The sequence below is a fragment of the Culex pipiens genome, chromosome 3 (genome assembly GCF_016801865.2).
Source record: "Culex pipiens pallens isolate TS chromosome 3, TS_CPP_V2, whole genome shotgun sequence".
In the NCBI taxonomy this organism is placed as follows: Eukaryota; Metazoa; Arthropoda; class Insecta; order Diptera; family Culicidae; genus Culex; species Culex pipiens.
Window position 1 is genome coordinate 49,798,260 of NC_068939.1, and position 27,912 is coordinate 49,826,171.

Below are 27,912 nucleotides of genomic sequence, written 5' to 3' on the forward strand. Positions count from 1 at the left end.
TTCTCCTAACGGTTTCTCTCTTTCGCGCTGGAAGCATTGAAACATTTCATGCTATCAATCAGCTGTTACCTACACGTTGCGCCAGGATTGGGTGATCATAGTTATTATAAAAAAGTTGTTATTTTTAAATCAGGATTTAAAGTTAATCTGAAAAAGTCCTATGTGCAATGCTACACGAGTTTGGTCCAATGTGTTATGTCTTATGTGCAAAATTTGTCCTATGAAACGTGTCCTATGTGCACTAACGGGTCGTATGAAACAAATTGCTTCAAAAATCAGTTTAAACCAGACTTTTGATTATTTCCGTTAATCACACATAAAAAGCATCATTTTAGGTTCATTTGGGCGTTTTTAGAATTGATCAATACTCAACCGTGTTTAAATAGGATTTAAAAATGTTCCACAAAACTTCGACATGAAATTTCTCAGAATGAGTATTTTGCACATAGGACCTTTTGAAAATTTACTCTAGAATTAGAAGTACTTTCAGAATATACAATAACCCAGAAACTGTCAAAATGTACATGATGCCTTTTGAAATGTTACCGTCGAATATTCAAAACAAACCAAGTAGACAGCCAATCAACGCAGAATTTCAGTTCAACTTGCTGATTTTTACACTGCGGTATAAGTTAGGCGGCAATAATCTACTGTCACTCACAGCGATGGAGAAACGTGATTTTATCTCGCAATAAGCAATAAATAAGGTGAACAAAAAAAACAGAGTTAAAATTGATAACATTTATTTCAAAATTACTCTGAAAAATCCCACATCTGAAACAGCGTCTGTGGTATTACTGCCTTCACTAACTGTCAAAAATGACGGTTCTAGCTGTCATCGAAACGTCACTTTTGCTCGCGCACACAAACCGAAGCAAAACCGAAAACAAAGAACCTGCAAAGGAGAAAAACCAGACGAGTAAAAAAAGGCAAACACAAACATCGCAAAAAGAACCAGAGAACCCCGTCGTCGTCGTCCGTGTCAGAGAGTTGAAGTTTGTTGTTTCGTCGCAAAAAGTGCTCGGTGCGTTAAATTTGGCCACTTTTCGGTCCGGAATCGGTTCGCAAACGACACTCCGCGATTTCCTGCAGGTTGGTGAAGGTGCTTGGCGTGGAATTGACGCGATTTCACGAGTTGCTGGACGATAAAAGATAAAAATTATTTGTGATCTCGTTTGAAGGAGAAGAACACACCAGAAAAGGATCCATTTTGAAGGCTCTGCGAAGAAACTTTTTGCTATTTCATCAGCTGTTTGCTGCGGACCGATTCTGCTGGGCGGTTGACTGCAAATTTTTATCACCAAAGTGGTACGATCGACTCAAAGGACACAATCCCCGAGATAACAGGACAGAAGCAGCTGGAACGCAGTTTGCGAACACCTTCTTCGACCTGCTTTCGCTGTAAGTTGTTAAGAAAAACAAAGTTTAAATTTCTTTATCGCTGAATACAAAACAAAAAAAAAACTGCGAATCATCCCTCAAAAAACAAGGTTCAAAAGTTAGAAAAAGAAGCCCGTTATCAAAATTTTAGAAGTAAAATTATTTTGTTCCACCCCCTCTTTCTGTCGCAAAGGGGCTGGACACACCTTTGGTGTTGTTATTATGTGCCTGATATGCTCGTTCGTTCTTGTTTTTGTTTCGGTTTGTGGTTCGATTTGTGTGCGCAAAACAAGCACAAGTAGCCTCAGGTTTCTTCCGTCTGAGCCAAATGGCCTTCAAAATAATTGCGACGACGAAGACGTGCGGAATGGCGCGACTGTTTTTGGTTTAGAGCGGCTTAAAAACAAGCAAAAAAGCATAGCTTTTGAATGTTAATAATTTTTGTATACCTGCTAAAGTGTTTTTTTTTAAAGAAATTATATTAGAATTCTAAACTGTACGTTAGTAGTTAGTAATTGTAAATGATTGTTAATTTGCGACGAGAGCCTGTTAGTTTACAACTTTTTATCCAGTTAAGGAGGTAGTTAGTAGTTAGTTTTGCAAAATAGCTTGATAATTCTCTGCACATTAGCAAATGGACCGAGGTCCTGTTAAAGATACGTACTTTTCTTCCATGCATACGAATAAAACAACAAAAACAAGTTTTTTTTATTAAATGAAATTATATTGCTCTTTGCATCTATTTTAACATGTTTTGTAAAATGTTTGAAGCTTTTTCATGTTCATGAAAACCATCATCTTACAAAAAAAACTGTTAATAGACAAATATCACGCAGATGTTTTATGAAAAGCAAATTTAAGAAATTGCACACAAAACACGTCTTTGGAAACAAAATAAAAGTTTGAATATAGAAATGAATAGTTGTGATTCAGCAGGCCAAGGGTGGATGATACTGATGATACCTCGTCGGTTGACGCCCAGGCGAGGAACATCCCGGAAGGAGCCCAACTACATCCCAAGTGCTGTTGGTCAAAACAGTTTAGCTCTGATTCATTGCAAGTGTCCTATTTTCTTACCTCCACGTTGGCTTGGTTTAGTCAAATTCATGATGACAAGGTGTAACCTAGCTGGTGGCCTGTGGAAACGGCTCGTAAACCTTTGACCAACGAGGGTCAGAGTCGAAACGGCTAAGAGAAAAGGGCGCGTTAATGTGGGAAAGGGAAGTAATTTGTGATTGTAGACGGTATTGTTTTGATTCGCAGTATGTTGAGTTAACTGCTGTGGATGTACCTGAAACATCGCACAACTGGGTTTTTCCTCTTTCCATTTCAGTTACCACCTATCTTCTGTTTATTTTGTTTCACTGATTTTCTAACACGGCTTCGGTTTACTACCCTCCATTTGATTTCGATTTTACTCATTTGATTCTCTTATTTCTCAACGCTTTTCCACTCTATTTTACCAATTGATGCTGCTGTAACAAACTGTCTGCTTTCTCTTAATTTGGAAGCGATGTCAATTTTGTTTATCATGTGCCTTTTCTTTATTTATCTATTTGAATAATCTGTCATCTGCTCTATAAATTGCCGTTAATAGACCCACCTTCACGTATACCTATCGACTCAGAATAAAAATTCTGAGCAAATGTCCGGACTGGATGAACCAATTTGGACCGTTTTGGTCTCATTCGATCCGTCTTGGGGTCTCACAAGATCTTAGTTAATATTATGAAGGTTTGTAAAGTACTTCAAAAGTTATGCTAAAAAAATGGTTTTATCAAAATTCCGGACGATTGCAAAAAGGGTGTTTTTTGTTTGCAACCCGTCATGTCATTATTTAAAAGACCTTTCCAACGAGTCTTAAACGTTGAAGATCTGACAAACCTATCAAAAGTTATAAACACTTAATTGTATTTTTTTTTGTTTGATCATTAGGGTGACCTACGCCGTGTTAGGGTGGTCCGAAAAATTGCAATTTTCGTCGATTTTTGCAAAAACCACATTTTTCAAAACAATCATAACTCCGAACCATTTCAACTGATTTTAGCTGCAAATGAAAGGGTATTTGATAGGCTTTTAAGGAAAAATAGTTCAAAGTTATCTAGCCTAACATTTGAAAAGGTCAAATGAAAACTTAAAATGCTCTTTTGAAGGTCTCGGGACCAAAGAGACCATGTCTGAAAATATGTTTATCAGATTCCTCGGAAAATTTTACAAAACATATCAAAACATGGCAAAGTTATGTTTTCAATATGCCGAGATAGGGGAAATTCTCGTATGTTTGGCAGGTCAAGCACTCGCTCCTAATTCCATCCAATTTGCTGATTTTCACTATTTAAACAACTAATTTTTTTTCCAACAACTAAACTTCTTATTGAGCTATTTATCACTCGATTTCAGTTGAAAACGCTTTTAATAAGCTTTAATTGAATGTCAAAGTTCTGACCTGCCAACATTAGAGGCACGCTGGAATTAGATGCTGTTCCCCTACGATACTTTGAAATAAAAAAAAAACTGGGGTTTTCGACGCGCCTCGCGCAAAATCAGAAAAATTACGAAAACGGCAAAAAATCGTCTTTTTTTACTAAAAATGCGATAACTTAAAAATTTCAGCGATGACCAAAATTTTTGTAATTGATATACGCAACTTTCGGTACACTTTGGTAACTTTGGTAACTTAAAAGCCTATCTAATACCCTTTCATTTGCGCTCAAGACAGCTAAAATCGGTTGAAATGGTGCGGAGTTATGATTTTTTTTAAAACCCGATTTAATCCCACCTGGGGTGAGATAGAGCCTTTCTTACTAAAGATTATAACAATGGTAGAACTTCTTTCAATTCATAACATCGAATTTGTTTAATTAAAACGTCAGCACAAAAGAAAGTCTTGTGATGAAAGCAAAGTATTATAAATGATATGTTTTCCAAAAGAAATAAAAAACGCAATTTTCACCAAAAGAATATTTTTAATCGTAGGTACATATTCTTTATCAAACAAGCGTTTATGACAAACGCGAGCATAGCAAGCTTCCCATGCGCCAGTGACAACGCACACCGCGGTTTTAGTTTTCTAGTTTCGGTACGAACCCATAAACCAAACAAAGCAGGTGCAAAGTGCACCGAGGTACAAGTGAACCGCGTATGCTGTACGGTGCAGGGAAGCTTGCCATTCAGCTTCTACGAAAGTGAGAGAGTCAGAGATAGCTAATTGGCGTCGCGACCATTGAAAACTTTGAAAACGACATAAACGATGAAAAGCTTAGAAAGCTCCTATTGGAATCCACAGGGTTCTTAAATAAACTTATGAAATCACGAAAAAATGGAGTCTACTTTTAGGCGATTTTAGGAGCACACGGGAAACATATTAGTGGGTCTCGTGGCGCAGGGGTAGCGGCTTCGGCTGCCGATCCCGATGATGCTATGAGACGCGGGTTCGATTCCCGCCTTATCCACTGAGCTTCTATCGGATGGTGAAGTAAAACGTCGGTCCCGGTTTCTCCTGTCTCGTCAGAGGCGCTGGAGCAGAAATCCCACGTTAGAGGAAGGCCATGCCCCGGGGGGCGTAGTGCCAATAGTTTCGTTTCGGGAAACATATTGATTGTAGCCGGATGAATGTCCCATGTCACAAAAGTTTTTGCATAAACATTGGACAGTTATGCTAAAACGGACAGGGCAAAAGAAACCGAAAAGCTACGATATCTTACATGTTGTAGGAAACATTGGTAGACAAACTACTACAAAACAAGTATAAGTCGAGCCACAAAATATATGGGCCAGCATTCTCGCGCCAGTATTCGATGCTCAAAATGACAACTTGTCGACTTGGCGATGAAGCATGGAAAATCGATGCAGTGTGATTTTTTGACGATTTTTCCGATGAGAATTCATGCTGAATCGTAATATTTACGAAGATGAAAATGACGTCCAGCCATAAAGTAAAACCTATACCTTTCTTTAGTAAGAAAGGCAAAAAGTGGTTTTTTTTCTAAAATCGATGAAAATTGTAATTTTTTGGACCACCCTAACACGGTGTAGGTCACCCTAATGGCCAAACAAAAAAATACGAGTCTAATTATTTTGGCCAAGGAACCCCCAGTAAAATGTTAAGCCCGATTGGAGAACTTTTTTTTTCGAATCATGCTGTTTTTGTGGGGAATTCGCGATCAAATGCTCAAAAATTCCGACAGATGGCGCAAAGCATCGAAGAATGTCGATTCAAATTTTCGCTGTTCGGTTACATAGCAATGCAAACTTAAAATTGAATTTACAGCTCATAGAACAACTTTTGAGAAAAAATTCAAGTAGTACGATCGTTAACTTTTTGCCCTCTATAAATTAACGCAATAAAAAAAATTGATTTTTTTTTTTGAAAAAATAATATTGTTCCAAATGATAGAGCATCAAAAAATTAACAAAGTATCAGCTCGAATTTTTGCTCAAAAGTTGTTTTGAACGCTGGAATTTAACAAAACAGAATTCGCATACATAACCTCAAAGGGCGGTAATTTCAATCGACATTCTTCGCTCTGTTCTGCTACTCAACACTAGGTGTCGCCTGTCGTTTGGCTCTCAAGTTATATGGCATGGACTCACAAAAAGAAACACACAGCAGTAAATAGTAAATATTTGACTAAAAATGAATTTATTACGCTTAACAAAATTTAGTTAGAGGGGAGGAGGGGAGGGGGGGCGGGGGTGAAAGAAAGAGGAGGGAGGGGTTGTGTCCTTAAAGTGGGGATGTATTAGCTTATCCATAATTTAATAATATAAACTTGCAATACAATATATATGCAATTCTGTTGCACTTGCAAATGTATGAAAAGACTATTTATTATAAATAATCAACTATTGAAAAACATGAAAAGTCATAAAAATCGACGTATATCATTTCAATACCATACAATTACCCAAATTTGTATGAAAAAACATTTAAAAAGCAAAAAAATAATTTGGCCGCCTGTTTGTATGGAGATGGCCCATAGTGAGTTCGTCACGTTTTAGTTTGACTTTGACCAACCAACGGGGTACAAACTAAAAAAGTGTCAAACGAAAAAGTGACCAACCACCGGGGGTTGAGTGTATATAAATGTGAAGAAGGCTTCAACCACCTTAGGGTGGATTAGGTAAGATTTTTTATGTGTTTCAGGGGACTAAAAAATACATTTTTTGCAATTCCGTCGTGAAACTGTTTACCTTTCCTGTCATTCTTGAACGACGAAATAGCCTACTTTTCTGTACCAAAAATAACAGAATCGAATAGCAACACTTTTCAAAAGAAATGCTGAAAAGTTCTACTTTTCAGCACTCAAATGGGTGCTGAAAAGTTGAACTTTTCAGCACTTGTTTTGAAAAGTAACACTTTTCAACATTTTTTTTTGATTTAAACGATTTATTGACAAAATACATGAAAATTTGACATAAAATTTCACTCAGTGTGTGTTTTTTGGAATTGCAAAAAATGTTGTATGGAACTCGTTGCAAAACTTGATTTTTTCAGCACTCTTCGTATTTATCCAACTCGGTGAACCTCGTTGGATAAATGTACGACTCGTGCTGAAAAAATTCTCTTTTTGCAACTTGTTGCATAAACTACTATTCTGAGCCTGTAAGAAAAGTGTTTATTTTCGGAAAAAATACTCGAGAAACCGTCTTCGTAGCGTGTCCGTTTGGTTCAGCTCGAAACTGAAATGCATTTCAAATAAGTAACGGTAATTCATACAAGGTGGCGAATCTTACGATTATGGTTCCCTCGGTTAAACGGTGTATCCGAAACACTCCTAACTATCTCTTTCACCGAACGTCCGGTCCTTGGGAACAAAGTTAACGTTACTTGCGCTCATTAAGCTAATAATCAACAACTTACAATCGAATTAAGCAATTCTTGTTTTGACCGTTCGATTCGGTGGCAATTTCTTGGGCTTGGGTGGGCTGTGTGGTTTTCTACAGAAAATTCAACGTTATACATGTTTGAACAAATAAAAATATGCCCACTTACGCGCTAAGTGTACTTCTCCTAACTATTAGAATTTCCTAAATTATTTTCCTCGCGCAATACGCACTTTAACTACTTTTGTGGCTAAGCAAAAAACGAGGCGAGCTGCTTGCTCCAGCTTTAGCCGAAAAAGACAAAAAAAACTCCTTTCGGTTCGTTGACAGTGCTGTCAGACCTGTCAACCGGGCTCGATCTACATTTCAAGATTGTGCAGTTTGAGGTTGCCTGGCACAGCTCTACAGGGTCGGCAACAGAGCCATAGTGCGCGATGATGCAAAATCTGGTTTAAGTGATAAATATTTGACGAAAAACAGTCTTTTTTTTGTATTTTTGAGTCATATGGAGAGTTTGATGCTCGATTAAAGCCCCAAAAATACTTTTCTGGCTATAAACTTACCAGCAACAGCACCGCCTCGAGTAAGCACGCAAATTTATGCCACTTACTGGCCAAAAAGATCAAATTTAATGCACTTTTGATCATAATTTCTATTTTGCGAGACCATTTCTCATCATTTTGGTTACACACATCCACACGCAAGATGAGAGGTCAACTGCTTAACGAATGTCGCCATCAATATCTTTTCACTTGCGCTAACGATTTCAAAGCGCTTAAGATATAAAATTGCTTCCAACTACCGGCAACATGTTATTTTGACCATTACTTAGTCACTCACTTGAAAAATAATCCCGAAAAATGTAAATAATTAGCAAGCACCAACAAAAAAACAAACGCGCTAAGTCTTTTGACGTTTCAATTATGAATACCGATTCTAATCGAAGGCTGAAGAAAACCGAGCGAAGAGCGAAGGCAAATAGAGCTATCTAAGCCCGATCTCACACACACTAGCACACCATTTGTTTTGCTGGCCGGTACAAAATTTAACCTCACTTTTTTTCGTGTACGTACACGCAATACATGCGCACGTAGATAACTCTATAAAGAACAAAGGGTGGCCACCAACACCACGAACATGCTGGTGCAGCGCCTGTTGGAGTGAGCAAGTGCTGCCAGAAAACTTTCGCTGTAAATGCTACTTTTTGTGAGTGTTCGCTAAAAATTTCATCAATTTTGGCAGCACTAGGCAGGCTCAAAAGAGCGCTGGAAGAAAAAAAGAACTAAGCTGAAAATAGACAAATGGGCGTGGCCCAATGCACTCGACTGATTAGAATGCATTTTTGAAATATATTTTTTGAATGCTTGTAAAAGGAATAGCATAACCTTTAATAAAAAACTCGACTGATTAGAATGCATTTTTGAAATATATTTTTTGAATGCTTGTAAAAGGAATAGCATAACCTTTAATAAAAGTGGAAATAAACAGAAATGTTCATAAAAAGTTGCTCTATTCGTTGGTGTACTTGATTTTAGTGAAATTCAAGGAACAATCCAGATCACCCAGCATTATTCAAACACGACCGCTTATTAGGCTTAAAATGGGCATATTTCCCCTATGAAATGGTTAAGAACCGTATCTTTTTTTACTTCTAGTACCCTGTCAGATTTTTGCACGTGAGAACAATCTCGTAGCTTTTTAGACTCCCAGTCGTGGTAGAACGAGCCCCGGGCAACAGGACATCCTGCTGCTGCCACCGCCAGTATGAGTCTCTCGTCGCGGGCCGACATTGACGCGGGTGGATTCTTCGTCAACTTTAACCAGGATTGCTCGTAAGGCTTTTAAATTCATTGCTTTTTTTCTAAAGAGTGTTGATGATGGTTGCTTTTCTTGTTTGCAGATCGTTGGCCGTCGGTTCCAAGGCCGGGTACAGTTTGTTCTCGCTGAACGCGGTTGACGCGAGCTTGGACCAGATCTACAACAGCTATGGCGAGGAGATTTGCCTGGTGGAGCGACTGTTTAGCAGTTCGCTGGTGGCGGTCGTGTCGTTGAACGCGCCGCGCAAGCTCAAAGTGTGCCACTTCAAGAAGGGAACGGAGATTTGCAACTACTCGTACTCGAACACGATCCTGGCGGTGAAGTTGAACCGATCGCGGCTGGTGGTTTGCCTGGAGGAGAGTCTGTACATTCACAACATCCGGGACATGAAGGTGGTGCACACGATCCGGGACACGCCGCCGAATACGACGGGACTGTGCGCGCTCGCGTCGGACTCGGACCATTGCTATCTGGCCTATCCGGGCAGTGCGACCGTTGGGGAGGTGCAGATCTTCGATGCCGTCAACCTGCATGCCAAGACGATGATTCCGGCGCACGATTCTCCGCTGGCGGCGATTGCGTTCAGCCAGATGGGCACGGAGGTGGCGACGGCCAGCGAGAAGGGCACGGTGATCCGGGTGTTTTCGGTGAACGATGGGTCGAAGCTGTTTGAGTTCCGCCGGGGCGTGAAACGGTGCGTGTCGATTGCGTCGCTCGCGTTCAGCATCTGCTCCAAGTATCTGTGCTGCAGCTCGAACACCGAAACCGTGCACATCTTCAAGCTGGAGCGCACCTCGCCGGAGAGCGGAAACGATACGGAGGGCGGCAAGAACGACCACTGGATGGGCTACATCAGCAAGGCCGTGTCGAGCTACTTGCCGCTGGCGTTGCCCTCGCAGGTCACGGACGTTTTCACCCAGGGCCGGGCGTTCGCTTCGGCCGTGTTGCCCGTGGCCGGACTGAGACATTCCTGCGTGATTACCACGATCCAGAAGGCGTTGAGGTAAGGACGTCAACACTATTCCTTGTACACATCTAACAAGTCTCTCTACTTCTCAGACTGCTGGTGGCGTCCCAGGATGGCTATCTGTACGTGTACCAGCTGCCCCTGGAGGGTGGCGAGTGTCAACTTATCAAAAAGCATGATCTCCGAATCGTGGAACCGATGAACACCACGCGACCCGGTAAGCAAACACAAAGTCTTGCCAAATATCTCCAAATAACTCTCCCTCTCTTCATCCGTAGAATCTCTTCCGATTGGTGTGCCGACGGTTTCGGCGCCGGGCGGTGGGGCCAGCTATGCTGCGGCCCTCAAGGGTGCCAGCGGGGCTTCCAACGCGAGTGGTTCCCTCGGCAGCGCGGCCATCGACCACCAGGAAGAGCAGCAGCAGCAGCAGCAGCAATAGATTGACTCGAACTCCCCGCCACCCACCTGGACCAGAAAATCAGATGAGCAATTCGGAATCGGTTGCAGCAAAGGCGCGCTTGTTTTAGCAGCAAAGCACAGCTTTACGTCTTCCTTGGCGTATGAAATCTTTATTTTTTTTTAGGTTGAAAAAGTAATCCTACACCGCAAACCTTTGATTGTGGAATACATTTTATTGTAATCTTTTTTAAATGCTATTACTTTAGTTTTTCTTTTTGTGTTACCGACAAGATTGATCGAATTTAACCGAGATAATGCTGCAGAAAAGAGAAACCTTAAATTCCACACATACTTCTCTCTAAACGCAAAACACGTTAAAATTGAACATAAATGGGTGATATTTTGTTCGGCATCGGATCAATGAAGGTCGCGTCTCGGAGTGAGAAACAAAAAAAAATAATCGAAGAAAGGGCTTAGCGCGCTAGGCGAAACAGTTCTGCTAGTTTTACCTTGACTGTGAAAGTTGAAAAGCGTAGAATTATTTTTTCACATATTACGATTTAAAACTTAAAACTAGTGGAAAGAAGCAGAAAATCTTATCGATGCGTCGTGATCACGAGAGTTGAGCAAAAAGAAAAGCAAATACATATTGCAAGAACAATTATGGCATCAGCAAATATATATATACATATATTTTTGAAACATTCTTAAAAGCGAAGCGTAGCGGAATCAGTGCAGCAAAGCCAAGTGATTAAAAAAAAAACAACATAAAATGAACTACAAAAAAACCATGTGAAAAGCGCGAAGCTCGATCGACGGATTGACGGTTGAAGGAAAATTGAAGAAAAAAAAATATATTAAAATTAAACCTAAGCGGTAGTGTAATTAAGTTGTACTTGATGATATATTGATATTTAAATAAATTATAAAAACATAAAAAAAGTATTTTCCTACAATTAGTAACTAGCATTATTTTAAAAGTCCATTGACTTGCATTTTTCTATCTAATGCTCAATGTTATTTTGGTTCTGTGTAAAACTTTTCTTTTTTTGTGACTTTTTTATGCCCCACGAAATCGTTCCCTTTTCTTTGTTCTTCTGTTCGTGAAGCTAAATATTTCCTGACCCCTTTTTCTTGGGAGCTGCATACTGGCCATTAAGCTGAGTACGGAGCTCGAAAGAAATTTTGAGAAAAATTGAAAAAAATGATTCGATTATCCGAAGTGCAGTTTTGGTGAGGGCTTCGGTTATTCTAGTACCTACGAACTGTATTTTTATTTTCAGATCCCCGGATTTTGAAGCTTCGAATTTTTATTTTGTTTAATTTTGTTTGATTTCCGGAATAAAAAAATGTTCGCTCTGCAGTATTGCCCTGCCGTTCTCGATTGCGTGATTCCTACTCGAAACTAGGTGTCGAAGGCTTGATTGTTGAGAAGGGGTAACAAGTAAAAATAAAAATTTTGGACAATTTTTAGAGAAACCTCCTGCAGGGTTGATACGGAGAAGTCGAAAAAAGTATCCGCGCCGTCCCAAAACCTAATCCGCGCCATATAAACAAAAATAATTTCGCGCTACAAACATACAACAGAGTTTCGTAATAATTTTTTTTTATGAAATAACAAAGAAATTATTTAGGCACACAAATTAAACTCGTTTTATTATGTTTAAAGGCTCCGACGAAAGGAGTGCAAAAATCACATACGTTTAAATAATGTTGTATTTAATAAATACAATTTTAAATCCAGAATAGCCTCATGAGGCCGAATCTCAGTACGCAGAATCATGAAACGCCGAAAAATATATGCACAAAATTATTTTTGCTGAGTGAAAGTAAACCAGAGGAAAAAAACGCATAGGGGCGGTGGGGGCAGAATGGGCCACCCTTGGTTTTGGGCTTTAGAATGGATTTAGACCAATTGTAAGGCAAGGGTCTTATAAAGGAGTCAAATAACTTCACCATACCGAAAACGACGTTTGAATTCATTGTATTTTTGGAATTATGAGCAAAAATGTAAATTTATTGACAAAACTATGCAAATGTTGTTTATTTTGAGGTTCCAAGCTTTCTGAAAAGTTGGATTGTTTGAAAAAGTTTGCTCAATGCTTATAACGTTACTAGATGTTACTACCAAGGTATACAAACAACAACGGAACCTTACAATCATTTAGAGGCTTGGTGGTGGAAGTGTTAAATTAAAATCCACTTGGGAGCAGAATGGACCACCCTTATCGTGTCTTATAAAAACAATCAAAAGTTATGAAATTTGGATTAAATGGATTATTTCACTCCTGGTAGCTTCACAAATAGCGTTTAATGCAACATTAGTTGATTTTTTAGCTGTTTTGAAAAGCTGTTTGTAAAAAAAGTGTAAATTTTCAATATATTAACACTATTTTCAAAAATGTTTGTTTTGGTAAGTGACTATTTTTATTTAAGTGGTCTAACTTCATGGAAACTATGTTAGAAAGGTACCTTAAGTCATTTCTTATCTCCCTTCAACTAATCTAATCTAATCTAATCGAACACAAGCGCAGCCAGTCCGAAGAAAGCATCCTGGAAGAACTTGGGGTTAGATTACGCTTACGTTAGATCTTTCTTGTCAATATTAATTATTGCAGTACACTTGAGTAACCCCGAAGATGTATTGCATAAATTAAAGCGGCCAGGCCTACTGCGTTGCATTAACCGCAGAGACAGATTCTGTGAACGGAGCACATTTCACAGAATCTACAGAGGAGGATGGATGCGTGGACATACCGTACCAAACGCTCCTGTTTACAGTTTCATATGTGTTTTGTATAATGTGTTAAGTGTAAAATATAGTGTGGTTATATAATCAATTAAATATAATAATGCAATATAATGCTCATTTAGTAAAATCCCTTCACCTATATATAATAACCACGCACCCCAGCACACAAACAGCGACACAAAAGAAATGAAAATGAGCATGCAAAAACAAGACAGCGCGTCCCCGTGGTCAGCGCACTAATCTCATTTCTTATCTCCCTTCAACGTTGTATTAGACGAAATGGCTTGTTTTCTAAGGTGGCTCATTCTGCCCCGCACCCTGGAAAAGTAGTCGAAAAAACTTTTTTTTAAAGTGGCTCAAAAACAGTTTTAGGCTAAAAAAATTCATCAACCAAGTATACAACGTGGAAGGGTACATCCCAAAGCATAAGCCTACTACACTGAATTCATAAGTTTTCATGTTTTTCTATGGTTTTTGGCGCATTATATTAGGCGGGCCATTCTGCCCCCCCCCCCTGCCCCTAACAATAATTTTGGCAAAACAAGTAATCAAAACTAGTATTAAAATATTTTGAAATTTAGATAGAACAAGATTTCAATCCAAAAATTTGAAAAAAAATAAAAAATCATAAAAATTGAAAAAAAGTGTTAAAATTTCGCAAATCTAAGCATTTGATAATTTAAATGCAAATCGTACTCGATTATCCTGGCAAAAGTGTTACACAATAAAAAAACTAAACACGCAATTTGTATTATTCTCTTCTCAAAATTTCTCTAACCTAAATATGACTTCAAAAATGCTCCAAAGTTATCAGATTTTCTGTAAGCTATAATCTGAACAACAATTGTAGCATTAAAGAATTTTGCAGTTTTTAATTTTTTCAAAAGTCCAGAATTGAAGAGTTCTGCAATTCTTTTTTTTTAAAGGTCCACAATGGGGTCCTAAATTGAAGCATAAATTTGGGATATTATTGTTCACAACGATAAAGCTTGTTTTTCTTAGTAAAATGACCCTTTGTACGACCGCAAAGGATTTAAAACGGATTTTTAAATCAATTTTGAACAATAATTAACTTTATAATCCTTCTTGACAGATAAGGTCCTACTTGACAGTTCGCTCCAAGGGGATCATAGGTGGTCCATCGAAAAAATGTTGTCTTGTCAATTTATTTTTTTGCATTAAAATGAAAATGAAAAAAGTGATCAGAAATGGTTTTTAATCGTGTTTTTAACCGCTGTACATAAAAATTTACATAAGGCTTTAGTACTCAATTTAAGAATTTAAGAATTTAAGAATTTAAGAATTTAAGAATTTAAGAATTTAAGAATTTAAGAATTTAAGAATTTAAGAATTTAAGATTTTAAGAATTTAAGAATTTAAAAATTTAAGAATTTAAGAATTTAAGAATTTAAGAATTTAAGAATTTAAGAATTTAAGAATTTAAGAATTTAAGAATTTAAGAATTTAAGAATTTAAAAATTAAAGAATTTAAAAATTTAATAATTTAAGACTTTTTCCATTGATTGTTTAAATTACCATTTTTTAAACTTTTTAAATTCTTGATTTTTGTTATTTTTGAATTGAGACTTTTTGGTGTTTTGAGTTTTAGATTTTTTAAATTTTGAAATTTTTATTTTATTTTTGAATAAAAAATTTTGAATGTCGGAGCTTTAATTTTTGAATATGTTGACCTTTTATTTTTTCCCCAACAATGTTTAGAAACAATTTAGAAAAATGTCTTTCCACGCGTTAAATCCCATCTAGATAAAAAAAACATAAAATAAATTCGACGTTTCTTATTAAGAAATTACAATCAAACATTTTCGGAAGAAAATTCAATTTTATTTCAGAATAACTTCTAAGAAGACGAAGTTTTTGCAATAAAAAAATAACCCTAATTCCTGATTATTTTGTTCATTATAACTTGAAAGTAATTCTACACCCTCAATTATTTTATTTATCAAAATGCCCATCCGCGCAAAATCTGCGCCTGAGCAAATTCTATCAGCAAATCCGCGCGAAACGCGCCGTCCGTAACAACCCTGCATGTAAAGTTATAATTTCGGTGAATAAAATTAATTAAATTAAATAAAAAAATAAAAAAAAATCTTACTCAAACCTTACTTACTGTGCAGCGGATTCGATTGCTCAAAATCAATGTAACAATCAATCAACAAACGTAGGGGAGATGGGGGTAAGACGGCCACCCTAAGGGAGAAGTCTAATAAAATTTACACAACAGATTATTTTGATCTCAAATTACCTACATATTGTTCTACTAGTAGTCCATTATAGAAATGACATAAATTAGTTGGTCTAAAAACCAATTTTCAATACTTTTCAGCAATTTAAAAAAAAAATAATTGAAATCGTATATATATGAAATACGCGGGGTAAGACGGCCACCCATGTGGGGTAAGACGGCCAGTGCTATAAATTAACTTAATAACTTTGCTAAATCCACCCAAACACCTACATGGTTGGTTCAACAGACTTCTCTGAACATCATAACTATTTTGGTTGAAAAAAATCAGGTTTCAAACTCGGTTTCAAATGTGAGGAAAAATTGTGTTTAAAAAATTTCATATTTTGGCTTAGTGAATTTCATATTATTGCGACCACATTTTATGAAAAACTATGAATTTTTACTACAAAACAAACACAATTTGATACAAAAAAAAATTAGTTTGTCTATTTCGATTAGAATAAGTAAATCAAAATTATGTAAACAATATTAAATAAGCGATTTTTATGAAAAGTTTTATAGGATTTCATACTATTCAATGAGTGTTGCTATATCACAGTAAAGAATGTTGTCGAAACGGTAGTTAACAGCATTTTGATTAAAAATTGATAGTTTTATTAAAAATGCTTTTCCTTTATCTACAAATATGTCTTAATAGTCAAAAACCGTCAAAAATATAAGCTATATCAAAAAAAATCTACAAATTACGGGTGGCCGTCTTACCCCCGGAGAAGGTGGCCGTCTTGCCCCCAAATAAATTATTTTTTTAAACATTTTTTGTAAACAGTTCATCGCATTTTTTGAACTTTTTCGAGGAACATAATCTAGGGAAAACTTCAATTTAACGTGAAAAAATATTTGAAGACAGGAAAACATATTGTTATTTAACAAAAATGCCTAAGTTGTAATTCATCAAAATCTGGGTGCTGAAATGACAGAATGCGTAACGTGATTCCCGAATGATCCCCATTGCTCCTCACTAATACAACTGCACTGCAGATGTAAACATAAAAAAGGTAGAAGGCTTTGCTCAAGCTCAAGCGTGACATATTTTTTGCTGCTGAAGTGACTCGTTTTGAAAAAATTGGATGTGATGTTCTTCGAACTTTTTTTGTTCGTAGACTAAACGATGGGCGGCCAAAAGAGTCCTTCTTTGTTTTCTACGTGATGAAAAATTGCGTCAGAAGTGGGGGAATTTTATGAATCAGAAGAGCAACCGGATGGATGTTACGAGATTATGTATCTTTGAAGCGCAGTGATAATACAGGAGTAAGATTATTCAATGTTATTTGGCAGTTGCCATAAACAGTTAAGCTAAGAACAAGATTGTCCGTTTGACGCAGACGCAAACGCAGAACTTTGCGCCTGTTCGATTTTTCCATGATCTGTCAGTCGAACATTCTACAGGGGTTGCTTTGTTCAATGTTCGATGACAGGCAGGCTATGATGACAGGCGTACATTTTTGCGTTTGCGTCTGGGCCGAACGGACAATCTTGTTCATACCTTTACTGATAATTCGTCGTACACTCAAAATCAAAAGTACCCTTCAAAAAGGGTTTTATCTACCCTTTATCTGTCATCCCAAAGAAAAAAAACCCTTTTTGAGGGTTACTTCCACCCTTTTTTCAAGTTTACCGGTAGTTACCCTTTTCAAAAGGGTGACGACGGGTGAACTTGAAAAAAAGGGTGGAAGTAACCCTCAAAAAGGGTTTTTTTTCTTTGGGATGACAGATAAAGGGTAGATAAAACCCTTTTTGAAGGGTACTTCTGATTTTGAGTGTAAACAATTCGTATACATAGGTTTTGAGTGAGACATAGCGCTTATTGAAATGTTAGCGACGAATTATGACAATCTCGATTTCATCATTTTTCTTAAGATTTGTTGACCTTTTTTTTATTCCTGACAAAAAAAAATAGATCGATTACAATACTTGCCAATTCTTGGCATCATTTTTCAAACAAGTAAATTGGTTCCGCTTTGACAGTTCTAAATTGAGGCCGCTTTGCGGACCACTATTCTGCACCCAGATCAAAATCACATCCAGTTTCAAGCTCAAAAATTATTTGTTTATTTTGAGCTATTTTTATACTATTTCAAACAATATTTCTGGCAAAGGTGACTCCATATGCATTATTTAGCATGAGGAACAGTATTGCTGAACATTTAAGTAATATTCATTAGTATACTTATTAAAACAGTGGGGTGGCCGTCTTACCCCGCCTGGCCGTCTTACCCCCAGTTCCCCTAATGCGTTAAGTAATAAAAGAACGCTTCCAAAGATTTTCTGATTTCGATGCCAACATTTCAAAAAGCATCATGTACAAACCATGCGTTTTGAGAAAAACGCATTTGAATGTTGAGCATCCATTTTCAATTACCATTTTTATATAAAAGCAAAATAAGATGTTCTAATGATAACAAACGATGAAAAACGTTGCTTTTGTTGATACTTGATCATCTATATTCAATAAAACATTATTTCCGTAATTTTATTTGAGAAAAACAAACATAACTTCTTTTGAAATCACCAACGTCGATATCACCCTGCTGTCACTGAGGGGGGCGCTTTGTTATGATTCGTTTTTCTTCGCCGAATGTACATGGCGCTTTTTTCATGTTGCTTTTTTTTCGTCACGAGGTTTATGTAGTCTTTTGTTTGACAGATTGACAGGGCTATATAAACAGGGACTGCTGATAGCAGAGATTTTGTTTATGTTACTTTATTTAAAATCATGATTAAACAGACTTTACTGAAGTAATTTTTGCTCATTTTTGGTGGAGAGGTAGCTTATTAGGAGTACTTTCAGAATATGCAATGACCCAGAAAGTGTCAAAATGTACATGATGCCTTTTGAAATGTTACCGTCGATTTCTTTGTTTAGTTCGTCATAAAAAAGCATATTTTTACTCGCTATAGTCTAGTTTATTGGATAAGAATCATTCCACAAAGTCGTCACATTACAAGATAGATAGTTAGATTATTTCAATATTTCGATGCCCACAAACACAATCGGTTCAGTAGTATTCAAATGGTAGTGCAGAGATTAAACCGCTCAATCGTCATGAGCGGCCGCCGCCGCCGCCGCAGCTGCCTTCTTTTCGGCGTCCTTCTTGCTGGACTTTTTCTTCTTGGCCGGGGTCTTTTCCGGCTTCTCCGGTTTTTCGGGCGTTTCCGGCTCGGCCGAAGGGACAGCCTGCTGCTGTGGCGGCTGCTGCGGAACAGGCCCACCGGCGGACGGTGGCGGGGCGCCTCCTGGGGCCGGTCCCGGACCGTACGGCGAGTGGGGATGATGACCTCCGTCACCGGCACCGCCACCGTGGCCGTGGGGATCGTAGTGTCCCATGTGGCCACCGGGACGGGGCGGACCCGGCATGTACTGGCCAGGTGGTGGCGGTGGAGCGTACTGCTGATGGTACGGATAGTGGCCGTACTGGCCGTAGCTCTGCGGATGGGCTCCGTACCCGCTGGGGAGATAGTAGGGACGTGGTGGACCGGCGTGCGGATATCCGGGGTAGCCGGAGTGGGGCGATGGCATTCCCGGGTGGGGCTGCATGTGCGGCGGCATGTGATGGCCGGGTGGAGGCGGCGGATGTCCCTGCTGTTGATGGTGCTGCGGTGGTACCGTCACGTTCGGGGGAGGACCGTGGGCATCGGGGCCACCGTGTTGCTGCTGCGGTGGGGTTGGCTGCGGATAGGCCGATGTTGGGGCCGGTCCTGCGACCGAGGATGGGATGGAAGTCGGAGGAAGCGAGGTCGATGGCGGTGGAGGACCGACCGGGTGAGCATGGGTTGGTGGTGGCGGAGTTGGAGCTGCCGACGGAATCGGTGCTGGTTGGTGGTCTGGTTTTTGTTCTGGAGCAACGGCCGGTAGAGCTTGGGCTTGCGGAGTTGGAGCACGGTATGGTTCTGGCGGAGTTGGTCCAGCAACTGGCGCTGGCGGTGTTGGAGTCTGCTCTGCCGGTTTATTCTCCGCGGGTTTCTCCTTGGAAGGTTCTTCCAATTTCTGAGCTGGTTTGCCAGCCTCGTCTCCAGCCTTTGCAGTTTCCTTTTCAACCTGCTTTACTTCCTGAGCAACTGGAGCTTTGACCGGTTCGTCCGGTGTGGCGCTGACTGCTCCGGGAGTAGTCGGTGCCGTGCTGTCTCCCCCAGCGATATCCTCCGGTTTGGCCAGAGGTTTCTGCTGTTCCTCGACAGTGCGCAGTCGCTCACGCTTCATCATCTCGTACTGACGATCGACCATCTTCTGGAAGGTTTCATCGTCAACAGCTGGCTTGCAGTGCTTCTTCAGCTCGTCCTGGAACTGCTCGCTCGATTCGACAAACTTGCGCTTTCTGGTGTCGAACTTTTCCTCAATCAGTTGCAACTCGTGCTGCAGCTTCATCTGGTGCATGGCCAGCGATTGAACCTGCCGCTTCAGGACGTGCATGCGCTGGGTGGTCACCACCGAGCGGACATCCGGCACGACGGCATCGGAAAAGATCTCGTTGATCAGACGATGATTGCGCGAGAATCTTGCGTACGCAACGTGCTTGAACGAATAGCCATCGTCCTGATCTTCCTCGTCCTCCGCCGGTTGGATGTCGATACGACGATCCTGCTGGCCACCACCACCCTTCGAGCTAGACCGCGAATTCTCGTGCCCATCACCGTCTCCACCCGGTTTCTGCTTGTTCTTCGCAGTCAAATAAGCCAAATACGCAGGAGATGCGTGATACGCCTTCAAATTCTTCTCGTACTCGAGCTTTTCCGCCTCGTACTCCGTGATGAACTCCTCCTAAAAAAAAAATTAGACATCCGTTAGCAATTGAACTCTTCCCCCAAAACCTCCCCCCTCCAATAACCCACCTTGTCACTCTCGGGCAAATCGCGCCACTGCTGGCCAATAATCTTGCCCACCTCCCACAGCTTCAGGTCCGAGTTCGACGCCTTGATCGAGTCCCACACTTTCCGAGAGTACCTCATGTACGGCATCAGCGGCTTTTCCGGTGCCTTCGGAGGCTTCAGCTGCTTGGCCTCGGCCGTGGTCGCCGTTTTGCCCAGCTTTTGCGGCGTAAAGGCCGGATTGCCGTGCGGACTGTGCATGAACGGGCTCGAATTGTCCGGCTTGTTGCTGCGGCTGTCGCCCGAACCCGAACCCGACGGACGCAGGCGCTGGGTCGTGGGCGTCGAAACCGGGACGTGCTGTTTGTAGTTGTTCGGGAGCGCCATTTTGGATTCGGCAGACGGCGGAGGTGGCTTGTGTTGATGATGCTGCGAGAAAAACATGGTTCTCTCAGGATATAACCAAATTCCAGTAGCGGTAAATGGTCACTAACCTTGGCCGGTCAAGTTGGTACGGGTTGCGGTTATCTAGTGGGACGTTTTACCGGGTAAAATCCGGATCACTCGCGCGTTCACATTAGAAATCGATCGCCGCCGTGGAAAACACAAAACCGAAGCTTGTTGACGTTGACGTTTTTGACAGCTGAGGCAAAAAAAAAAAATAATAATAATAAGGGGAGCAAGGTTGTGTACAGAGAAGGTGGACCAAAAATGATTATACACGCAAAATCCAGATAACACAGATCTGTGTAAAAAAATTACACAGATTGTTGTTCAGTTCTAGCTTTCATAATCTGAGTAATTTTTTTACACAGATCTGTGTAAAAAAATACACAGATTTTTGAAAAGCCGTTCTTTCAAATCTGTGTAAAAAACAGTTGTCATTTTTTATCAGGCGCCATTAAAGTTCTTCGTCAAGCTGGTAAGTTTTATTTCTCTAATTGAGTTATTTCTTTATTTAAAATTAGTTTACTATTTCAGACTTTGGCCATCTTCCAAACTTTAACCAGTACCCAATGAAATGATTGTTTGTGGAACCTGGTAAGAATGTTTCTAGAAACTCTGAACACCTTACCTAACCTTGATTTTTCTTTCTTAGTTTCCGGAATATTCTTGTTGGTAAAAGTAAAAGTGGCCACAGGTTCCGGAAGCCAGCTTGGGTGGCACTTTACATCATCCTCGTCGTCATTGTTATGTTGTTTTCGTCGCTAATCGGGAGAAGCCAACTCTAGCCCAAAAATTATGATAATCGACAGTCACAAAACGGGCAAAAGTGCATCAAATGTGGCCAAACATATTTTGTTAGTATATTTATTAGGTCAATAAACGTAAATAAATGATGTTTTATTTTTAAAATCAATCGAAAATCGTGTTTTAATTATAAAAACGGCAAAAAAACCAGGTGCGATAAAAATTACCCAGATCTGTGTAAAATTTTACACAGATTGATGGTTGAAAAATTACACAGATTTGACAGACAACGGCTGAACACAGATCTGTGTACAAGGCTTTTACACAGATTCTGTGTATTCCAGGTTTTGGGCGATCTGTGTCAAATTTTACACAGATCTGTGTTATCTGGATTTTGCGTGTAAGGTTTGAAGTTGCAACTTTTTCTGAACTCCGACAACTAAAAAATATTGCAAAATTGGGTACTAAAGCCAGCTATGTTAATTTTTCCAAATTGATTTAAAAATTCATTTTAAACTCTTTGTGGTCGTACAAAGGGTCATTGTAATCAGAAAAATGAGCTTTATCGCTTTAAACAATAATATCAGCAATCTAAGCGTCGTTTTAGGACCCAATTGCATTAAATAAAATTTAATTTCGATGGATTAACCAAGGTCCACCATAAGAATGAGCTGTCAACAAGTAGGACCTTTTTGCCAAGAAGGGCTGGGAAGTTATTTTTTTTCAAATTGATAAAAAAATCGATTTTAAATCCTTCTGGGTCGTACAAAGTGTCATTGTACTCAGAAAAATAAGCTTTATCGTTGTGAACAATAATATTACAAATTTAAGCTTTACTTTAGGACCCAATTGAAACATATCTAAAAAAATGAAACCAAACCTGCAAAACAACAAACAAGCAGTAAAATGAGGCGTTATTTTGTATTCAACAAAGTATTTAATTCCTTTCGTTACTGCAAATTGACTTTTTATTGTATTTTCTAATTTGTATACGAAACTTTGTCCATTGATTTATTACGACCATAAAAGTTATTGAGCACTATTGCTTCAAGTTCTTCATGCAAAATGGTTTCTGTCTTTACACAAGTGCTGGGATTTTTTTTTCGCAAATCTGTATTTTGAGATAAGATTTTCTGATCACCAACCATTGGCAAAGTTATACGTTAAAGTTATAAAAAAATCAAACCATCCACATTAACGACCCCGGGTCTTTTGTGGCCTCTATTGCAAGTTTCTGCTCGAACCTAGGAGTCCGAAGGCTTGAATGGGGAGAGCACCCAAACCTCTTTTACTCCAAGGAACCTTCCACCCCAGTGTTTGAACTGACGACCTTCGGATTGCGAGTCCAACCGCCGCCAGCGATTCCACCGGAGTAGGCTTGGTTTGGTGTGTTGTTTGTACTTATGGCATGGAGACGACTCCTACACCTGGAATGACTTAACGGCCTAACAACCAAGGCCGGGACCGACATTTTACTTCCTCATCCGATGGAAGGTTGCAGCAGATGGGAATCGAACCCAGAATCATCCGCTTACAAAGCGGACAGCGTAACCATTCGGCCACGCACTGCCACTGCCACGTTAAAGTTATAATCAGATCTGAATTAATTTTTTTTTGTCTAAAAAAGATTAGAGCTACTTGCAGCTATGCCGATGATCAATACACCCATATAGACCTCCGTTGATCAGGTAGATCATCAGGTCATAACTCCCGGGAGTTCCTGGAGGAGCCATAATAGTCCAACATGGTGAAGGGTATCCATCGTGGTTCACTGAAGCTACCTGAAGCTACAAAGCAAAGCAATCCACTTTAACGACCCCCGGGTCTTTTGTGGGCTTTGTTGCAAGTTTCAGCTCATTTCTAGGCGTCCGAAGGTTATGCGTGGTGAGTCATCCAGAACCTCTTTTACGCAAATGGACCGACGTTTTACTTCCCCATCCGATAGAAGGCCAGGAGGATAAGTCGGGAATCGAACCCGCGCCCCATAGCAACTTAGGGATCGGCAGCCGAAGCCGCTAACCACCGTTGCTCAGGTAGCTATCTAGGCCATGACTTCCGGGAGTTCTTGGATACCCAGATTTGAGGATGGCCCTAGGGATGGCCCCTTATCAGTGTTTTGTAGATGACCCTTTATATAAATGTTTCGTTTAGGCTAGCATGGAGATCGGAAGGAAAGGGGTCAAGAAACAGCTTTACGAACAGCAGAACAAAGGAGAGGGAGCGTTTTCTTGGGACTTTTCTTCACCCTCTCTGGCTTGCTTTCACTGCCGCTCCTGCCCATTTGAAATTTTTTTCGACCGATTCCTTCCGAAGTGCATACACCGCTTTTATTTGTAAATAAAATTAAAAATTAAAAAAGATCTAGACGTCAAACCTTACACACGCTCAAAGAAAGTTACAGTAGTTGTTCGGCAAACGGCAACTGGGCTGAACAAAAATAACGATGCATAATATTTTCCAGATGAAATATAAAAATAAAAGTTACTCAAATTTATTTACAATGCTTAGTTTTCATATTTCTTAAATTGTAACTTGAAATTAAACAAAAGTTTGAAAAAAGTTTTTTTATTTATTGAATATGATTTTTGCATCCATTAACCCCTCGGTCATTTTGGTTTGTTTTGGTTTATTGACGTTTGTCTGCTTTTTAACTGGGCTACGGCCCAGTTATCGAGCGCCCAGTTAAGAAGCAGCCCAGTTAAACAACGCCCAGTTAGGGTATTTTAACCATTAGTGGACCCCCTAGTAGAGCCGAAGCACATTTTTCACAAATTTTCAATATTTTAAGCACTTTTTCATAACCCTTTGTACAAAACAATGAAAACTGAAGTCTTTTGAACAATTTTGACTATTTGTTTCATCAGTTTATTTGTCTTTGAGCAGAAAAATAGCCATTTGAAAAAAAAAAGTTTTTTGCCTGTTATGGACCCCCTTTTCCTATAGTGGACCCGGGTCCATAATCCGATTGTGGACCCGGGTCCACTATAGGCAAACTGTTATTTTTATACCAAATTTAACCGATATTTGATGTTTTGATGCATGGTGTAGGTCTAATGATAGATATAATGAATAAAAGATGGATTTTGCTCACTTTTCATCATAAACAAATATGTTTTGTTAACAAATTTGGCTTTAAACAACAACAAAAACCTAACAGACATTTAAACACATTTATTTCCGAAAAAGATCAGAGAAAACGTTTCAAAAACCACTGTAAACATAAAAATAATTTAAAAAAGTAATTTTGATGCACATTTTTTCATATTAATTACATAAATGGTTGACCGAAACTAAACAATAGATTTGTTTACAGTTGCTGATAAAACCACGCATGTTTATTTAAAAAATGTTTTGTTCTTGATTTATTATTATAAAATATAATTTCAAACTGCAATTATGATGCTTCAGTTAAGTTTAATTGACTATAGTTTTGATTAATTATAATTTTTTACGGCTTCAGCATTTTTGGTACTTTTAACATGAAACAGCTATATTTATACTCACAATTGAAAAAAATATGCGTTTAGGTTGATAACAACAAGCATTTATTGCAGGGGTGCTCAAAGTTTTTAAATGGCGGGCCAAATTTGAAGATCACATGAGCTTGAGAAAAAAATGATTTTTTTTTATTTCAATCTATAATGCTAAAAAAACAAAATATTTGAAAACAAATAAAATTTAAGTTTAAGTTTTGTACAAAAAAGTCTCCGATCAATTCATAAAATTTTATAAAAATCATAAAATCAAAAATACCAACATAAATATTACTCTTCAGCTTTTCATTACAACTTTCGTGCCTCAACTATCGGGATCTCACAATTATAATGACAGTTTTAAAGTTGTATTTAAATCGATTTGTTTTATTTATTTTTTCAATATATTTTAGAAAGGGTGACACAAACCTTGTAAAAGTGTGTAATTATTTATTAAAAATATGTGCAATCTTAATTATAAATATAGTTGCTTGAGGATTTTTCTAAATTCATTCCTTCAATTTTAATAAAATTTCAATAAGTTCAATAAGAAAATATTTTTTAACACAATATTTGTTTCATATAATCGGGATCAAAGTATATCTTTTTATCCCCCTATTTTTTTAGTTTTATATTAATAAAATAGTTCACAAAATAGGCAAAAACTTAACCTTAATTGCTAGGAAATATAAATTACTTAAAGATGCGTTAAAGGGCCATTTTACATGATCATTAAAAAAGGGTCCGCGGGCCACAAAAAATAACCTCGCGGGCCACGTTTGGCCCGCGGGCCATACTTTGGTCACCCCTGAATCATTGTATGTTTAAGAGAAACTATTGCTTAAATACACAGTTTTCTTCATTTTTGAAGGTTTAATTAACAGTCAAAACCCGAAGCCTGCAAAATGCGTTACAGTAAATTTTCGCAGGCTTGGGAAATATGCAAAATAGCACCAAACTTCAATGTTTTATAGTGTTTTGGAATCGTCAGAATGTCTACTTTAAGGAAAAAATATGCAAATTAGTGGATTTTTGGGCGGGGCTCGGGGGGGAGGGGGTGAACGAAAAAATATCCGAGCAAAATGCGTTACAGTAAATTTGTAAAATTTATATCTTATGCAAAACATGACCAAAACTCAAATTTACTGTAACGCATTTTGCAGGCTTCGGGTTGTACAGGGAAATTTTTTTCTTCGGGTCTTGACTGTTAACAGGGGTCCACTTTTGGAAAAGTTTGGATTTTCGTTGTCCTATATTGGACCCCCCTAATTTTTGCTCTAAAATGAGCAGTTCATCGCTTTATTTTAGTAAAGTTACTTAAACTTACATTATTTCGACTTGCTGAAGTTAAATAATCAGTCAAAAAATGATTGGATAGTTATTTCAATCATTAAATATAAAAGCAGTTTTGTTGTGAAAATGCTAGTGGCCATGGCTGATTTCAGATGTCGAACTCAAAACACTTATTTTGGTGAAAAGGACAATTCAATATCAGTCAACATTGATTTAAATGATGCTGAACATGTCAAATAATAGATTTGTAGACAACAACACGCTTGAAATTGTGATTTTATTGATTTTTTCATCAAAAACCCTTCAGAGGGTCCATTATAGGGAAGGGGTCCACTAATGGATAACGTACCCTACCGAATAACTACTGTATTCCAATTTTGCCTAAAAATCAAAGAGGTCTCGAAGTTCTGGAACCGCGCCAGCACTGCGCCGAAAACTTTAAGTGGCCCACTCTTGGGATGACCCCTTATATAAATGTTTCGTTTATTTGTAAATAAAATTTGAAAAGAAATCTCCGTTTTACGCCATATCCCCGCAAAAACGCTCTCTTGATTTGCGCTCAAACCTCGAAATAACGCTTCCCCAAATTGCGCTCTTCCTCGGTTTGCGCCCCCCAAGAAGTGCGCACTTTTGAGATTTATTGTACTCAGTTACATTTAAAAAAAACCTGTTTGAAAGATTTGTCTGAGTTTGTTTTTTATGCTAAACACTGCAAATATGAAACTTACTGGAAGTTCCGGATTACCGAAACTGTTGCCCCCAAATAAGCCCCTGGTGGATTGAAAAATCTTCTCCTCAAATCAAATGCAACCGGAAGCAACCCGCCGGTACATTTGATTGCCGCAGGGCCCAAAACCCTCGCCAGAGCTAGTTTTACAGATCGGAATCAAAAATTAGCCACCCTTACCTTTCATTTGCCGCCAAAACATTTGAAATTGGTTAATTTCCATTTTTTGAGCGATTTCCTTCAACGTTCGACATTTCCAAATGTTGATCCAGCAAACAAAACAGCGCGCTGCTGACAAACCGCGGATGAACCTTTATTTTGTTCTGCAAGGGGAATTGGGGGTAAAACGGTCAAATTGGCAAACATTGTTGCTATAAAATTTTGTCATTCTAGTGCGTTTGAAAAGTCAAATTTGATGTAGCAATGCCTAATTTACTTTAAAAATGAATTACATCACTTTAAAGTAGTGATATTTACGAAAAATTAATTATTTTGTAATTAAACCGAATGACGAAATCGACGGTAACATTTCAAAAGGCATTATGTACATTTTGACACTTTCTGGGTTATTGTATATTCTGAAAGTACTTCTAATAAGCTACCTCTCCACCAAAAATGAGCAAAAGTTACTTCAGTAAAGTCTGTTTAATCATGATTTTAAATAAAGTAACATAAACAAAATCTCTGCCATCAGCAGTCCCTGTTTATATAGCCCTGTCAACCTGTCAAACAAAAGGCTACATAAACCTCGTGACGAAAAAAAAGCAACATGAAAAAAGCGCCATGTACATTCGGCGAAGAAAAACGAATCATAACAAAGCGCCCCCCTCAGTGACAGCAGGGTGATATCGACGTTGGTGATTTCAAAAGAAGTTATGTTTGTTTTTCTCAAATAAAATTACGGAAATAATGTTTTATTGAATATGGATGATCAAGTATCAACAAAAGCAACGTTTTTCATCGTTTGTTATCATTAGAACATCTTATTTTGCTTTTATATAAAAATGGTAATTGAAA

The 27,912-nt window shown here is 38.6% G+C and overlaps 3 protein-coding genes across 3 annotated transcripts in view; 2 read left to right on the forward strand and 1 right to left on the reverse strand.

The window, feature by feature from the left end:
* Positions 1–8,884, forward strand: part of LOC120413262 (guanine nucleotide-binding protein subunit beta-1-like) — a 71,956-nt gene extending 63,072 nt beyond the window's left edge. The window contains exon 2 of the mRNA XM_052710746.1: positions 8,862–8,884. The gene's annotated coding sequence lies outside the window, so the exon portion shown is untranslated. The remainder of the gene's footprint in view (positions 1–8,861) is intronic.
* A 12-nt stretch (positions 8,885–8,896) lies between these two features.
* LOC120413268 (WD repeat domain phosphoinositide-interacting protein 2) lies at positions 8,897–11,332 on the forward strand. The gene is made up of 4 exons (XM_039573996.2): positions 8,897–9,038; positions 9,107–10,027; positions 10,084–10,208; positions 10,270–11,332. Exons 1-4 carry the CDS (start codon positions 8,971–8,973, stop codon positions 10,428–10,430), a joined length of 1,275 nt encoding a protein of 424 aa, XP_039429930.1. The 5' UTR covers positions 8,897–8,970; the 3' UTR covers positions 10,431–11,332.
* Positions 11,333–18,292: 6,960 nt separating this feature from the next.
* Positions 18,293–20,846, reverse strand: LOC120413199 (SWI/SNF-related matrix-associated actin-dependent regulator of chromatin subfamily E member 1). The gene is made up of 3 exons (XM_039573914.2): positions 20,706–20,846; positions 20,236–20,640; positions 18,293–20,164 (listed from the first exon to the last, which is right to left on the reverse strand). Exons 2-3 carry the CDS (start codon positions 20,596–20,598, stop codon positions 18,443–18,445), a joined length of 2,085 nt encoding a protein of 694 aa, XP_039429848.1. The 5' UTR covers positions 20,599–20,640; positions 20,706–20,846; the 3' UTR covers positions 18,293–18,442.
* Positions 20,847–27,912: the final 7,066 nt, after the last annotated feature.